Genomic DNA, 17660 nt, shown 5'->3' with positions numbered 1-17660 from the left:
CTCCTCAAGCATAGAAGATAAAACTCCTCGCTTGTCAGAGAATGAAATTGATGGCGTGCTGTCCTGTGTAAGATCCTCCTCCAAATGCAACAACCAAACATGAAGATATGGTTTCTGGTGCTTAATGTAACAAAAGTGGGCAAAGGGAAGATAGTCACTGTTTTCTGCCACATTAAGACATCGACTTCTAGCTTTTTTTTTTTTTGTGGTACGCGGGCCTCTCACTGCTGTGGCCTCTCCCGTTGCGGAGCACAGGCTCCGGACGCGCAGGCTCAGCGGCCATGGCTCACGGGCCCAGCCGCTCCGCGGCATGTGGGATCCTCCTGGACCAGGGCACGAACCCGTGTCCCCTGCATCGGCAGGTGGACTCTCAACCACTGCGCCACCAGGGAAGCCCTGACTTCTAGCTTTTGATGCAGCTGTTGTCTGATGGAACCCTGAGCACCTGAGCAAGACAGTCTCCAGGGAAGGTGCCCTATCATCTGTGGGTACAAGACTGAGCTACGTATCCAGAATATCCAGGAAACAGTCACAGTCATTGCTGACAACCCATAATTGTGATTTGGGATTTTCTAGTTTAGCACGAGGAATAAAAAGAGAAACTCACTAGATGTAGGAACTGATCTATGGTTCAGTCTATCCATTTTGGAATCAGATATAAGTGCACTGGTAAAACACTGCAAACAATATTATTCTTCTCGCTGATCTAAAACTAGTAGTAGTAGTAGTAGTAGTAGTAGTAGTAGTAGTAGTAATTTAAATAGTTTTCTTAACAAAGATTTTTAGTATTTTTTTACCTAGAATTACTATCCTGCATAGACATCAAATACATGTTGAATTACCTGCAGGTACCAAATAGTTGTTGACATACTTGGTAGAAAACAGTGCAGCTTATGGATGATTCCCTAAGCAAAAACAAAACAAAACAAATAAACTTTGAAGGAAAGAAAGGATGCCGTCTTCACTAATTGGATTTTTCATGGGATGACACATGCTAATTTACTGTACATATGCAAAGGAGTTTACAACACTCAGTGAGGGCCCTGATGAATGAAAGCACTGGATGAGTCTTATAATGATAATTATAAATATTTATTGAGACTCTACTAGGCAGGAGGCACTGTGCGACATTATGATCTCCTTGGGTCCTTCCAACAACCACGTGAGATAGGTCTTATTACCATACTTCACGAAAGAGACAACTTGCACACAAAGACTAAAATGGTTTTCTGAAGCTTACACACCCAGTAAGGAGCAAAACCAAGATGTGAGCCCAGGGCCCAGGTTCCCATCTGGATTTACCATTGCCTTGCTGTGACTGACAGCCCTGCAGAACTGACAAGTCAAGGAGTAACCACGTGCTATCAGCTCTGTCCCAGACACTGTGCCAGGAGTCAGGGTGCTAGGATGACAAAGCCTCTGTCACGTCCTTTGGCATCTTAAAGCCTAGGATAGAGTGCTCTCAAGTAACAGGCAAAGGCAGTCAGTTTGACAAGTGCTCTGATAGATGGAGCCCCTTGTCTTTGGACTCAGAGAAGATGGCCACCCACTCCAGCCTGGGAGGTCAAAGAAGGTTTCTCAGAACCTGTCTGTCTAATGATAGATCTGTCATGCCTAAAAGATATTTGTGGTGACCCTAATGTTTTGCTTAAACCAATAGAACATATTGTTTGGGTGGTGAGGGAATGGGTTAGAAGTGTTCTTTGTGGCTTAGGGAAACCAGCCCAGGTTAAAAAAAAAAAAAAAAAAAATCTCTCCCCAGATAACCCACGAAATAGCTAAGAAGCACAAGGCCACCACCAATTTCCAGTGCAAGATTTGCTGGCAGAGACTGGAATATGGGCCCAGCTTGGAATATATCAGCAGAATTCTTTTCTCATGGGTTTGCAGACAGGAGAGAAATTGGGTGGCTCTTCAGAGATCAATGCAATGTCCTAGTCATCGTAAGGATTGATTACAAGGCACCATCCTGCTACTCTGACACCTCCTAAAAGCAACAAACATTTCCCAGTGTAATTGCCCGGGTGAAAGGCAAAGTCTGAGGCTTCTTCCATGCTGGGACAGGTCCCAGCTGGTCTCTGGGGATGAAGGGGCAACTGCCACACACTCTGCGGAGACCTCCCAGGACAGGTGGGTGGGCATGGGAACTGTGACTCTCAGCATCTACTGTATGTCGCACGCCGGGCCAGCCGCATTAAGTTACATTCCAGTTTTGCACCAACGCTAAGGAGTAGGTGTAGTGATCTCCATTTTAGCCCATGAGAAGACTGGGATTCAACGCCCCGAACAGCACTGTCCAATGGATTTTTCTGCAATACTGGAAATAGGTTCTGTGCTGTCCAATATATTTGCCACTCCCTACATCCAGCTATGGAGGACTTGAAATGTGGTTACTGTGACTAAGGAATGGAAAGTTTAATTATTTTTTATTTTAATTGATGTAAATTGTCAAAGATAGAAATATCAGAGAGAGAGAGAGAGATGAAGGGACTTGTCTGAGATCACACAGTTTGGAACATGGGGCTCTAAACCCAAGTTTCTGTTACTAAAAGGATGGGAGGGACTTCCCTGGTGGCTCAGTGGTTAAGAGTCCGCCTGCCAATGCAGGGAACACGGGTTCGAGCCCTGGTCCGGGAAGATCCCACGTGCCGCAGAGCAGCTAAGCCCGTGTGCCACAACTACTGAGCCTGCGCTCTAAAGCCCGCGAGCCCATCTACTGAAGCCCGCGCGCCTAGAGCCCGTGCTCCGCAACAAGAGGAGCCACCGCTATGAGAAGCCCGTGCACCGCAACTAGAGAAAGCCCACATGCAGCAGCAAAGACCCAACGCAGACAAAATGCAGATAAATAAATAAATAAATGGATGGGAGTTTTCCAGAAAGTGGTAACCCATCCAAACTTTCAGTTGTTACTCCTCCTTCCCTTTCCCTAGGTCCAATTCAGAGAGCATTGCTCATTTTCTGCCCATCCTAACCACTGCAGAATCATCCTTAGGTGATGGAAATAATTCCTCAAAATAAAACGAGAGGACATTTTTATTTCTTAACAGCATAGGACACAGGCCTTAGAGTTCTTGACACTATGAAATGACACACCCAATGGAGAAGGCAGTGTTTTCTGATCTAAGGAAGATCAAACCTGAACACATGGATGGAGAAAATCTTTACCTTTAAGTGCACTGGGGGTATGGGGATAGGGCTAAGGCAAGGGCATCGTGAAGAACAGCAGTTATACCTTAGAGACTCCAAAATTCTCTTCAAATTCTCAATTTTAAAGTGGAAGTGATGGGTCTTCCCTGGTGGCGCAGTGGTTAAGAATCCACCTGCCAATGCAGGGGACTCGGGTTTGAGCCCCGGTCCAGGAAGATCCCACATACCGCGGAGCAGCTAAGCCCATGCACCACAACTACCGAGCCCATGTGCCATAACTACTGAAGTCCGCGCTCCTAGAGCCCATGCTCTGCAACAAGAGAAGCCACCACAATGAGAAGCCCACACACCACAACGGAGAGTAGCCCCTGCTCAGTGCAACTAGAGGAAGCCCACATGCAGCAAAAAAGACCCAACCCAGCCAAAAATAAATAAATAAAAATTTTAAAATAAGTAAATTTAAAAAATAAAATGGAAGTGAGATTTCCCAGACACGCTGGAGCAAAGTCTGTGCATCCATTTGTTCATTCATCCTCCTGTTACTCCCACCTGACTTGCTAACTTAACTAAGGAGATCTCAGCAAATGGGTTTGAAGCAGGAATTCTACTTTGTCATCAGAAACACAGTAAGGCAAACATAATAGAATCTCACAAATTCACCTTGTACGCATCTCATTTGGAAGAAACAGAAAACTCAGACAGGGAAAGGGACTTGCCCAAGGCCTCACCAGAAAGTTCCTGGCCCCGGAGAGGGACTTTTCCATGTCCAGCTGTGGGTCTGAAGCTGATCTGACACATTTCCCCCTCTATATCCATTCTGCAGAAGCCAAGGTGAAGAATGTGATGACATGAATAAGATCAATGGGGATGGCTGCTCCCTTTTCTGCCGACAGGAAATTTCCTTCAATTGCATCGGTAAGTCCTTGTCCTTTCTCTGGACCTGGCTGGAGAAGTGGACAGCGCAGAATGGCTAGTCAGTTACAGTAACAGCAATAGTTATAACTAAATGATAATTCACTCCTTTATATTACACCTATTTATTGAGTACCTCCTAGGGGGCCAGGCACTGTTGTAGGTACTAGTGAATACAGCAATGGAAACAAACAAATGGCTGGTATCCCTGCCCTCATGGAGCTTATGATCTCATAGATGATGGTGATGATGGGCAACCCTTTTGATCAAGCTTTACCTTACATACATTATTCCTTTTCTTCATGCCAACTTCCAGGTTAATTATTAGCATAGATTTTTAAGGCTTTTATTCTTACTTTAGAGATGAGAAAAATCAAAAGCCAGAGAGATTTTAAAATACGTCCAGAGTCACACAGGTTAGGATTGAAGACAGAACCAGGACTCGAACCTGATTTTGTCCGATTCTCACACACAAGCTCAGTTCATTTTGCTGTACAGCCTCTAGCCAGGATCTAGTCTCTCTGACTTGAGGAAAGAGAAATAACAGACCAGCAGACCAGCAGACCAGCCTGTGTTTAGAAAGCAAATGTCCTTTTCCCACCTTTATGGAGTCAGATGGGAAATTTGTCTTCCTCTGCCTTCCCCAGGAGTCTGGCTGATCTTGTTGTTTTAGCCCCACTTGGGAGGCCCTGGTCAGCCCGGGGCTGGTAAACAGACGGGGGCTGGGGGGCAGGGATGGAATTTTGAGCTGGCCCAGATGAGATCATGCTTCCTTTAAGATGCAAATCGATACCTGAAGATCAAAGGTCCCCTGGCTAATCCCCTGGGCTGGAGGTGAAAACTAATCACAATTCATTTGCAAGTACAAAAGAGAGAGGTGTTCCATCTAAGGAAGGGAAGAAAACGTCAGTGGGAAGATTTCTCACTGAAAGGCAATTTTCTAGGAGGACTAAAGGGGAGGAAATGTCATCGGTTCCTCGCGTTTGCAGCACATTGCAGGCGAGCTTTTAGACCTTTCTTCCCCTGGTATATTGTGAGCTCTGTGAGGTTTTTACCATGTATCATTTACCTTGTATTCCATTCTCAGACACATTTATTGAGCACCTACTATCTCCTTGGCACCACGTGTGGGCTGAGCAACACAATAGAGGTGTCCCGAAACTGTTCGTGGATGGAAAGAAAGGAAGATATGGAGGGAGGAAGAGCAGGACAGTTTCCGGTCAGGGCCTTGGGTTTTTAAAGGGCAGAAGATTTTTTTTTCTCTCTTCTCTGTTGATCTGAGTATGATTCATAATAAAACCTTGATATGAGCCTAGTGGTAGGGTGGAAAGAGCCTTGGACTAAATTTAAGAAAACCAGGATCTCTGGTCCCAGCTGTGCTGAGAACTTGCTGCTTGAAGCTGGCCAAGTCACTTCCCTAGACTGGACCTCAGTCTACCTCCCATAAATTGAAAGGATTGGGTGAGGTGGTCTCTAAGAGCCTTATCTGCACTTCTGTTGTGTGGTTTCCAAAGTGTGTGACGATGTCTCATAATCGTGAGTTCTGCTTGAACCGCCTTTGCCATCATCCTCATGGCGCCCAGCATCACTGTCAGATCTTGCTGGAAAGCGTCCACCTATTTTACCGCCGCTAAGATGGCATGTGACTTCAGCGCTTATGGGAAGAAGGTACGATGTGGTTAAGTTAGGATATGGTACTGTCCATGGAACAGATCTGCCAATTACAATCCTTGGGCCAGAACTGGCCTACTGCCTATATTTGTAAATAAAGTTTTCTAGAACACAGCACACCCATCTCTTATTATCTATGGCTGCTTCTTTGCTACGACCCTAGAATTGAGTGGTTGCAACAGAGACCCTGTGGGCCAAAGAGCCTTAAATATTTACTATCTGGCCCTTTACAGACAACATTTGTTGGTCCACGGATTTGGGGGTCATTGATACTATTGGTTGCTGGAGTCTAGTGCAAAGAGGAGGTGAAAGTTATGACATGGTTCACCATTTCTTAGAAAAATAACTGCATTTTATACATACAGTGGAATTTTATACATATGTATAAAACTGAATTTTATACATACAGTGGTAATTTTATACATACAGAGTATACATATACATACGTGTATACTCCTATACATACATAGGAGACTGTGAGTCCAGTCCTATCTTGCTTTAGCTCTTTGGGTATTCCTTCCCCAACTACACTTTGGCCAAAATGACTGGAATAGATCATGATTTTCAAGCTGTGTTAACTGAAAGGCTTAAGAGGAGAGGAGTGAAGATGAGGGAGTTACCAAGAGGATGAGACTTGGAGCCTCATAGATCCACTTCATATACTGTTATTCTGCAGTACATCCTAGGTGTTCTGCCGCTGATGATATGTACTGAACACCTATTGTATGCCGAGCACATTTATAACTCTCATTCTCCTAACGACGCTTGTAGTGCCTGCTTTTCAAAAGAGGAGGCTGAGGCATGGGGAAGTGAACTAAGGATATGCAGTGAAGTGGTAGAGCTGGGAATTCCACCCAGAGAGTCTGACTCCAGAGCTAACTGTGCTGAGCTTCCTGCAAGATATTTTTTACAGGACTGCTCTTGGTCTTGTAGGGCTTTGGCGGTGAGCAAGGAACATACTACTGTGGAGCAATTCGTGAATTAATTAATTAATGGAATGGAATACAGAACTGCCGGTGGTGTGGATGGTGTCCAGGGAAGGCTGTCTGTTCCCCCTGTGTATTGAGTTTGGTTGTGTTAGAGGAAGGACCTCAGCTATGCACCCCCCAGCTCACCATTTAGAATTCCATTATAGAGACACAGAGATTCAGGACATTCCAGGAAGAAAGGAGTCTGTCCAGAGATCCCATTGCCTAGGAACTATATTCCAAGGACGAACTCCATGGCTTTGAGTCTAGAAAGGCATCTTCCTCAAAGAAGAAGAGTTGAAAAATAGACAGTGAATCTGTGGCTCCCAGAAGATCCAGGTTTAGTGAGTCAGAGAAATGAGACTGGAGTGTGGGAGGCTTGGCTGGGGTGCATGTTGTTCTCATCAGTGCATGTGTCAAGATGGTGATCAAGATGGTAGCCAAGAGAACAGGCTTGAGTGAGACTGACTTGGGTTGATATATGGCTTAGACGTGGGACCTTCGCTCAGCTTCAGTGTTCTCATCCAGAAGATGGTAACAGTCCTGGGACTTAATTGTGGAAGATATTTACCAGCATTTGTGGACACTTATTATCTGAATCCCTTCCCTAGATTTAGGAAAGAACTCTCCTTGTTGTAATACTAGTGAGGCAGAGCCCCACGACAGAAGTTGGTCATGCAAACATCTCCTCCTCCCAGTCTCCCTTGTAGCTGAATGTGGGCATGTGACCTACACTTTCCCCCTGACCCCCAATCATACACACCAACCCAAGACTGAATCAGAAGACATAGGGACCCTGCAGAAATCATTTTGATGAAGATGGCGGGAGTGGCCACAACCCATGTGTTTCCAAAGTACCAATGACAGCATCTAGCATTAGTGCTGAAATGACTTCGTGTGGCCACAGCTCTGAGATGTCTTCGCCAGAGCAGTTCTGGGGGCTAATCCTGAGCCTGGAATCAGGCTTCAAAACACTCTCCAACCCTCCTAGGGAGACTTCCATAAGTATCCAGTATGTCCTAGGGAGACTTCCATAAGTATCCAATATGCTGTGAATAGATTTTGCTTGTTTGCTTGTTTTGCTTAAGTTAGGCAAAGTTGGTTTCTGTTGATCGTCACTTAGAATCCCTACTGAAGATTGCTGTCATAAGATGCTATGAGGTTTAGCCCCATTCCTAGCAAGTTGCACACTGACCATTACTTCCGTGTGTGTTGAGGTGGGGGGGGGGGTGAGTGTCAGCCACAACCACCGTGTATGGATACCCATCAGGTGGCATGCCTTATGCCATGCACCTTTGTTTAACGTGAGCCTAGGTGAGGTCTCTTATGTCCAGATGAGGGATCTGAGACCTACTAGGATGCCTGAATTTGCCCAAGGTCACACGGTTCCTAGAGCTGTGATCCCATCTCCAGACGGAGAGCCTCAGCATTCTCTGCTCTGCAGCTCTGCCTCCCCGGCTGCCTCCCCAGCTGAATGATTCCCTTCCATCCTTCCTTCCATGTTTTCTTCGTCCCTTCCTTCGCTTCTTTTTTATTTTTTTGTCACCGACCATTTAGTCGGGCGAATGTTTTCCCTGGCTTTGGTAACACCAGTGTGAGGGTGGGTGACAGATTTATGGTGGCATTCTCATTCACTTCGCAGGAGCCCACACATCCGGAAGTATTCCCAAGGTGCCAATGTGTTATTATGCAACACCCTGGGACTTCCCTTTCCCACTTTCCCACCCCCAGAGCCCTCATCCCCAACACATAATAAGTTGCTTGTTAAAAGGAACACCACCCACAAGACCTCTTAGGCAACGAGGCTACATCCCCGGCAATGTGGAACTTATCTTGTCCTTTTCCCCCCTTTTTAAAATATAACATACACCAGGCCTGAAGTTTCAGTTAAAAAATGTGGTATCAGTGAAATGATAACTCCCCACACCCCATCCCAACAGGCTCTGGCTGGAGGCATTGTTCGCAGTGTTGGGAATTCTGTTTCTAAAGCACTGAGTCATAAACTACAGACAGGCTGCTGATAAAAGCTGAAGGAGGGAAGGTAATGGTCAAATTAGTCAGACAAAATGTGAAGCATCCCCAAAAGGGGTTATACTCAGTAATATATCTTGAGCGGGTGCTGGAAATGCGCTACCTTCGGAGATGGCGTTTAATCCATTACAGGAGGTGCGGTTGTGGGGGACTTCTCATGCTGTGTTGATTTTGCACCCTGTGTCTTTCAGGAGAGCTGGGTCCAGGTCTTAGCTCAGACTTGAGAGGCTGGGTTGCAGCTTTGCGTCTCACCTCGGAGCCTCAGTTTCTCCCTTTGTGAAATGAGAGTGATCGTGCTGAGGGCCCTAAGACTTCTTTCCCTGTCTGACAGCGAGGAATCCTCCATCTGTCAGACATCCATTTAAGGGCTTTGGGGTTTCAAATCCTGCTTGATGCTGATATATAGTTAAGAAAACAAAGCGAACGGACCCCCACGTTGTCTTTCCCAGACACACACACATACTCCCTGCCTGTCTCTTTTTCCAGCTCCCTCCCCTCTCCCCTCCTCTCCCGCATTCCCTGCCATTAGCATTACTTTGTCTCTGGTCCGACACAGCATCTCCAGCCCTGTCCTAGAGCCAGGGCCAATAACTCAATTATGTGTGAGCAGATAAGGAGGAGGAGGGATCAATCCACTTCCCCACAAGTCACTGGGAGGGGCGGGGGTCACCGAGCCTTGTGGCCCCTCTGTCAGGCCGCCCTGGCCTGCTCCGAGCCAAGGCGAGAAAGGAAAACAAGAAGATGAATCGCCATGTCTTCTTGGTGGATGTTCTGATGAGACTTTAGAACAACAGTGACTGAAAAGGAAAACAGCATCTGGTAGGGGGAGGGGGAGTAGAAACGGAGGAAGAATGGGCTCTGCTGGGAGTTGCGTTTATTATTATTTTTCTTTCTAACAACATGAAATCATAATAGATGATCCACCTCTCACCTTAAAAAAAAAAAAATTGAAATTGAAAAAGAATAAAATAAAACTTCTCCTGGCTGCACGTAGTCCTTCAGACCTCCCTCTGTGGAAAAAATATAGTGACTTGCGCCAAAATACCTTCTTGAAATAAAGCTTCTTTTAACATGAAGACAGGTCTTTAAAAGAAGAAAAGAGAAATGTTAGTGGTAATCATGGGAGTGGTGATGAAGGTGCTGATGGTGGTGATCTGTCGGCTAGCATGGGTGACATGCTTAGTACTGGCATAATGACACATTCCGTAATGATTAAGAGCATGGATTTGGGGTGAGAAGCCAGGCCCACACCCATTTTATCTGTGCCTCAGTTTTCTCATCAGTAAAACGGGTTAGTAATAGTTCCTGCTTCTCACAGTTGTTGTGAAGGTGAAATGAGGCTCTGTAGGTAAGGCATTTTAAAACAGTGGCAACGGGCTTCCCTGGTGGCGCAGTGGTTGAGAGTCCGCCTGCCGATGCAGGGGACACGGGTTCATGCCCCGGTCCGGGAAGATCTCACATGCTGCGGAACGGCTGGGCCCGTGAGCCATGGCCGCTGAGCCTGTGCGTCCGGAGCCTGTGCTCCGCAACGGGAGAGGCCACAACAGTGAGAGGCCCGCGTACTGCAAAAAAAACAAAACAAAAAAAAAGCAGTGGCACCTAGTAGGTGTTATATATGTGTTTGCTACTCCTGTGATTATTATTGTTATTAATATCATTAATTTGAAAGCTATATCAATCTTCCCAGGAACCCTATGAGATAAATAATGTTATTATCCCAGGAGTGTAGAGGAACGAAAATGAGGTTCAGAGAGGTTAAATAATTTGCCTAAGGTCACACAGCTAGAAAAAGCGGAGATGGGATTCACAGTACCTAGGCAAAGTCTGCGCACTTAATCATGAAGTTATTTCACTTATCAGGCACCCAACTGTACCAACTTCTTTGCTTAGAACCCTTTTTTCAAATGATTCCATTTACCCTTCCAGCAACTCCATTTGGTCAGAATAAGAATGCCCGTTTTGCTGATGAGGAAACTGGGACACTGAGGTGAATTGCCCTAACTCATACAGGCAAGAGGCCCAGAGACGGAGACCCTACATCCCGTCTGCCTACTTCTAAAGACCGTGTCCAGTACCCAGATGAACCCTCCCCAAAGCAGCAGATAGCCTCTTTTTCACTATTTCTGCTTTGTTGCCATTGACACAGCAGGAGACAAAAGTGAATGCATATATCCTTCCTGTGCCTTTTCATGAGTCATGAAGATGACAATTTTCAGTTATTATCCCCCTATGAACATTCCGCTGCCCAAAGCCCATGCCCTTGGCATAGTGCCATTCCGTGTTCTGGGTTGTATTTTTGTTTTTAAGAGCTCACCCTCCATTGAATATGGCCACACTGTTTTTTAGCCTAGGAGGAGTTTGACACTTTGTCCCGTTGTCATGGCAGTGTGTTGGCGACAGAGGAGCCTGAGTTCAAAGGTCTATTGGCCACTCACTGAGTCTCAGTCTTCTCTTCTGGGAAACAGGCATAATCACAACGCGGTTATGTTTAGAGAAAGATGGAAATAGCTCCTATAGAGTGTCTAGCACAATACCTGGCAGTTAGTAGGCATTTCTGCTATCTTCCCCTTCCTCACTTCCCATCTCAGTTGGGGATGCAGAGGCCTCCTGTCCATCTCCGGGGAAAACGGTCCTGAGCTACATCTTGCCATCATGAGAAGTGGCTGAGGCCCCTTGATCTCAGTCTCCCCAGCTGTAACGTGATGGGGGTGAGCTAGATGAGGTCCCCCAGGCCCTTCCAGCCCCGACTTCCAGAATTTAAATCCCAGATCGTTATTGTTTTTAAACTGTGCATTTTAAAAGAAATGAGGGCTTGGGGAGGAGAAAGGAATTCCTTTACCCCGGAGGGTCAGAGGGGGTCACCGAGGGGACAAAGACGCAGGGAAGGGAGGTGATGGGGCGGAAGGCTGCTGTGCAGGGTGGGCCCAAAGATCTGCAGTCCTCAACCGGGAGGTCTGATGGACGCATTCAAACACCCTTGAGTCAGCACCAGTTAGGATCAAGCCTGCCATCCAGCCTCAGACCACGGCTTACCACCTCCTTTAGAAGCCCGGGAGGCCTACCCCACAGAGAGGCCATTCAGGAATGAAAAGAAACAGGATGGCCTCAGATGCCAGAAGGGAGGAATCCTCGCCCTTCGTCTGGGTTGGCCTCCTGACTCCCAGGGAGGGGTCAGGCTCAGGAGGGCCCGGAGCTTTCCTGAATTCAAGGAATCAAGACCAAACTTTGATGTGCGCATTTGAAACGCAGCCTCCAAGGCAGGTGAATCTGGGTAGCCAAGAACCAGGGCTTCTTTGTGGCATTTAAAGTGACCAGAAATCCACCTGCCCATTCAGGTGCCTTGATGTGCATCTGCATCTGTGCAGTCATGACCCAGGTAGCCCAGGAGAGGGGAGAGGCCTGGGGGGCAGGGGCCTTTCCTAGATCCTGACTCTCTGCTCTTTCTTGGGGACCGTGGTGGGTTGGAAGAGACATTCAATATTCATGAGCTGTGAGCTCCACTTGAAGGGAGTGCCCTGGGGGAAATTGAAATATTAAGCAAGTGAGGGATGTAGGCCTAATTGTATCCTCCTTTTCTTTTTTGGACAGAGAAGTAATGTGCTTAAAATAAAATGATGGATGGGCAGTCAGGACCCTGTGAACCCCCACTGCTGTGGTTTGCAGGATAAAGCGGCTGTGTGCTGTAACATATGCCATCAGAACCAGCCAGAGGATGGTGCAGATTGGCTGCTGGGTCACGTCATGCCATTTATTCACACGTTTATTGATAGCTGCTGTGTGCCAAGCACTGTGCTAGCTGCAGGGGAAATGGCAGTGAACAAGGAAGGCCAGGGAGGCCAAGGAAATGACACTAAGGATTATTTAAATGTAATTGTTGGAAATGCCACTGAGTGGAAATACATGTGGGGTTTGTAAGTGAGGGACCTCCTCACGTCGAAGGGCTAGGAGAGGCCTCCTTGGAGACAAGACATTCAAGCTGAGACTTGAAGGTTGAATAGGAAGTGGACAAATTAGGGTGATGGAGTGAGGATTGCAAGAAGTTCAGACTGTTAAATCCTCGAGGCAGGAAAGAGCTTTTGAGGGGGTCAGAGAAAGTCATCATGGCTGGATGGTAGTGAGGGAGGGGAGAGAAGAGGCTGGAGGCTGCAGGCTGTACTTCTCCGGTCCTTGAGGACCCCAGGGAGGCTGCTGCTTCCGGCATGAAAGGAGGAGAAGGCACGTCCTCTGTGCAGTCTGTACTTGCAGCCACACCCCTGTACTGGGCACAGGAGGCAAACGCATGCTTGCCTAGATCAGGGGTCAGAAAACTACTGCCCGTGGCCAAACCCCAGGTGCTGCCTATTTGGGTAGATCGGGTTTGACTGAAACACAACTGTGCCCCTTGGTTTAGATATTTGCTACTAAAGAGACAGAGTTGGGTAGTTCCTAGAGACCCTGTATGGTCCACAAAGCCAAAATATTTACTATCTGGCCTCGTACAGGAAAAGTTGCTGACCAACTGCTGGCATAGATGGATGAGTCTGTAGGTGGGTGAAAGAATAGCCAATTAGGGAGGTCAAGGCAGATGAGAGACAGAGAGGTGAGAATATCACCTCATCCATCTCGCCCCTCAGCCTGTAGCAGCATAGCCGTAATTATATTCACTCCCCACATTTTTTGTGTACACGTCAGTTTCCCTCACCCTTGAAAGAAGTCATCCTGCCTATCCCTGTGTTCCCAGCATCCAGCTAGAGCCAGGCATTGTCTGATGCACTGAATCAAATGATACTTCAAAGCAGAAAAGAGTGGCTAGAGGAGCCCAGGCAGCTTACTGCCTAAAGCTTCAGACGGTGGCCTGGATCCTCCCTGGGCTGTAGAAAGGGGCACGTTCATGTTTATTAAGAACCCACTACGTTGTCTCATTTCAAACCCACAGCATCCCTGACAACCAGGCATTCTCATCACTGCTTTCCAGATGACACAGCAGAGTCCCCAGTGTTTAAGTGACTTTTGAGAAAGTGACCTCCATTCAGTAAATGTTTATTGAGCTGGAAAACCAACACAAGAGGACACAAACTTTCGCAAGTGTCACATCCCATGCCAGCAGTGTGCCACACACAGGGCTCTCCTCTCTCCTCTTTCAATCTTCTCAGGGCTGCTGGAAGGCAGGGATTATTACTCCCATTTTACACAAAAAGAAACTGAGGCTCAGGGAGATGAAATGACTTCTTTAAAGCAGGTGATTATTAAGTGGCAGAGCTGGGATCTGAACCAAGAACTGCCCAACTTCAAAACTAGAGGAGCCAGTGCCCTCCTCCAAAATACCAGAGCTTCTGAACCAGTAGAAGTGATGACATATGGATATGTGTTTCCAGTCCTATTCCATCTCTTCATCTCAAACAATAGTCATAACAGTAGAAATTGCTCGTTATGAATTTAATGCTTTTCCTCTTTGAACTCCTTTGACTAATTGTGTTGGTCCTATAGATAAGGAAAAAGCAGAGAGATGTTAAGTAATTAACCAAGGCTCCCAGTAAGGGATTCCAGTCCTGGAAGTCTGGCTCTTAAACCCTCAGGTTGTAAGACGGGAATAAAGACACAGACCTACTAGAGCATGGACTTGAGGATATGGGGAGGGGAAGGGGAAGCTGGGACAAAGTGAGAGAGTGGCATGGACATATATACACTACCAAACGTAAAATAGATAGCTAGTGGGAAGCAGCCGCATAGCACAGGGAGATCAGCTCGGTGCTTTGTGACCACCTAGAGGGGTGGGATAGGGAGGGTGGGAGGGAGGGAGACCCAAGAGGGAAGAGATATGGGAACATATGTGTATGTATAACTGATTCACTTTGTTATAAAGCAGAAACTAACACACTATTGTAAAGCAATTATACTCCAATAAAGATGTTAAAAAATAATAATAAATAAATAAATTACACACACACACACACAAAACCCTCAGGTTGAACCACTAATTTATGCTACCTCTTCATCATTAAGATTATCTAATAAAAATGTGTACTCTCACGCGCTGAAGAGCCTACCAGCAAACAGATAATGAGAAGGGGAAACAATGCAAGGTGCAAAAGGAATTTCACATGACAAAAGGGTCGGGGTCTCTTTAAGAAACGCGTCTGAAGTGTTTGTTTACAGATCATTAACTCCTCAGCAGAGGAAGAACTAAAAGCGATTTTTTTCTTGGCTGCTCCTGGTTAAGTACCAAGGAGAAATTAAGATAAAGAAAATCTGAAATTATAATAATTTTTAAGGGACTGGATTTTTAATTTGCCTGGAAGAAAGATAAAATATTCCACACCCAGTGTCTGCAGCTCCCCTTACAAACTCTAGGGTTGCCTCCTCTGGCCTCAAGGCAACAGCCTCGGGGGTCCTGGAAAGACAACTGGAAGCAAATGTGATCCATCTCACACTAGTGTTTGTCTCTGTTAAGCTCCTGCTGCATACAAAGCTATGTACTAGGCAGGGTGCAGATGGGAGTGACAATTGGCCTAAGAAGAAGTCCTTCATTGGAGGACTCCAGAGGGCAGTGGTCCTTAAAGATGTGCAGGGAGTGGTGTGAGGGGGCCCCAGAAGGAGTGGGAAAACCCCTGGTTGGGGGTGGTGAGTCTGTGAAAGCTTCCTGGACAGCTGGGCTCAGTAAGATCAGGCGCAGGGTCTCTGCTGATAAAAATAAAGGTCCAGAATGAGGGTTCTTCTGCAGCACTGTGAGTAGACCAGTTGACCTGACGCAGCGGCACAGGGGACTGCTTCTAGCTCCAGGCCTGGTCCCCAAGCATCTTTTGCCAGTTGTGGAGTGGGAGCTGTGTTCCTTACTTTATCGGGTAGCTGTGATATAGTCTTTCATACATTTATGAATTTATTCATCACATATTGGTTGAGCACCTCTTATGTGTCAGGTTCACGCTAAGGCACTGAGGATGCCAGATCTGCTGGGCTTGGGACAGATCCTGTTCTTCCGAAAGTGATCCGTATATCCGTTTGAGTAGCTCAGTATGGTGGTTCTGTGCCCAGGCTCTGGAGCTTGGTTGCTTGGTTCAAATCCCAGCTGTGCCACAAAAAGGGGTGTGGGCCACTTTAGTTTCCTCATCTATAAAACTGCAGTATTACCATATTGATATGCTACAGAGCTAGAAAGCACCCTAGGAGTGTTTGCCATTAATGCTCTTTGAACTTTATTTTACTTTCCTGCAAAGCAGAGACAGCTGGAATGGTCAGTCACTCCTTCTCTATCTCACAATACCACCCATGGTCCTAACTCTGACAAGGTCCACATGTTTTAGAACATTAGCAGAAGCGGCAGGCGGTACCAGTGGCTTGGGTGAACTCTGTGATAATCCCCAAATCGAGCTGCTTTTCAAAACCAAGTCCCAGTTTCTGCTGGCTTCCTTTCTGGGCGGGAGCCTAATTAACTAGTAGCTGGAAAGAACTGCAGGTAGGCCGCCCCCCAGGCAGAGAATTCAAAGGGAAGTGGAGAACTGTGTAAATAACACTGCTTTAAGGGGCATTTAAGCCAATGGTCTTTGTTAAGGAAATTGATGGCTTTGTAAGTACTGCCTCTGAAGGGAGTACTTGAGTTGACGGTCCCTCATCTCCCCTCATAAATTCCCTAATGGACTGTGGGCCCAGAGGCAGGGCCCGCGCCTGTTCGATCCCTTGCCAACAAAAACTCAGATTCCCCTTGAAAAAGAAAATTTAAAGGTTTAACCAAAACATGAGTTACTGAGCCCGTGCACTTTAACGGGCACAAGGTAGCCGAGACAGATTGTTTCCTTTAGGGAAGGGAGACTCCTGATTCTTCACAGAATTTCTTTTCATGCTAGATGCCCGTGCTAGGCATTTTCTATACCGCTTCTCATTTTCATCCCCCAAACGTCTGGGAAGAGTCATTATTTCACCAACTGCCAAAGAAGAAACTGGGACTCAGATGAAGTGCGCTGCTCATCAACACCCAGCTAATTAGTGAAGAGCAGGGATGTGCCCGCAGCTCCATCAGACCCCTGAGCCCCCAAGTACCACAAAATTGCAGGGCATCTCAGAGAGAATCGGATCAGCTTGTCTCACTAGCTGCTCCTCAGCCTCCACATCCACACAAGAGACATGAACCGGGCAGCAGGGGCGGACGGGAGGGTATGGATTTTGGAATCACAGTAGTCAGGGTTTGAGTCCTGAAACCTTAGGTAATGCCTTACCCTCGTTACACATCAATTTCCTTGTCTGTTAAATGAGGATAATAATAGCACCAAATACATAGGACTCTTCTAGCATTAAATGACATTACATATTTAAAAACATTTAACATTGTGCATGGCACGGACCAGGTCATCCATTCATTCACTTAGCAAATACCCTTATTGCATGGTAGCTATCATTTTTGTTTGTTTGTTTTTATTGAAGTATAGTTGATTTATAATGTGTTAATTTCTGCTGTACAGCAAAGTGATTCATATATATATATATATATATTTTTTTTATATTCTCCATTATGGTTTATCACAGGATATTGAATATAGTTCCCTGTGCTATACAGTAGGACCTTGTTTATCCATTCTATATATAATAGCTTACATCTGCATGGTAGCTATCATTTTAATTAGAGAAGTAGAGAAGTACAGTAGAAGTAGGCTTCTGCTGGAAGATGAAGAGAGGGTTCAGTAGCCTCTCCCGAGTGGATTGCTAGAGGGATTTTCCAGAGTCGTGTCTGGTTAAATATGGATAAAGGATGAACGGAGACTAGTCATAGGAAAAGCAGGGTTGTGAATCCGGAGGGAGCTTCCGCACAGGTGGAGAGGTGAGAGGGAACATGGTCCGTTCAGCCTGCCCGGAGCTGAAATTAGATTACATTAGAAAGAAGGCTGCAGAAGCAGGCAAGGACCAGATTACGCCTTGTTAATTGTCATCAAGCCTCTGTCAGAAAATGCTGAATGAAAAACT

At 46.3% G+C, this 17660-nt stretch overlaps 1 protein-coding gene across 1 annotated transcript in view; it reads left to right on the top strand.

Moving 5' to 3' along the window:
• The window catches only part of PAPPA (pappalysin 1), a gene marked incomplete at its 5' end in the record, with an annotated part of 255185 nt that overhangs the window by 114244 nt on the left and 123281 nt on the right, over positions 1-17660 (top strand). The window contains one exon of the mRNA XM_082842115.1: positions 3971-4062. Coding sequence (XP_082698241.1) covers positions 3971-4062 — 92 coding nt within the window. The remainder of the gene's footprint in view (positions 1-3970; positions 4063-17660) is intronic.

The sequence above is a fragment of the Leucopleurus acutus genome, assembly GCF_964270905.1.
Source record: "Leucopleurus acutus genome assembly, chromosome: 7".
NCBI classification, from domain to species: Eukaryota; Metazoa; Chordata; class Mammalia; order Artiodactyla; family Delphinidae; genus Leucopleurus; species Leucopleurus acutus.
Note: the sequence above shows the minus strand (reverse complement) of the source record. Positions and strands in the feature narration are given on the sequence as shown.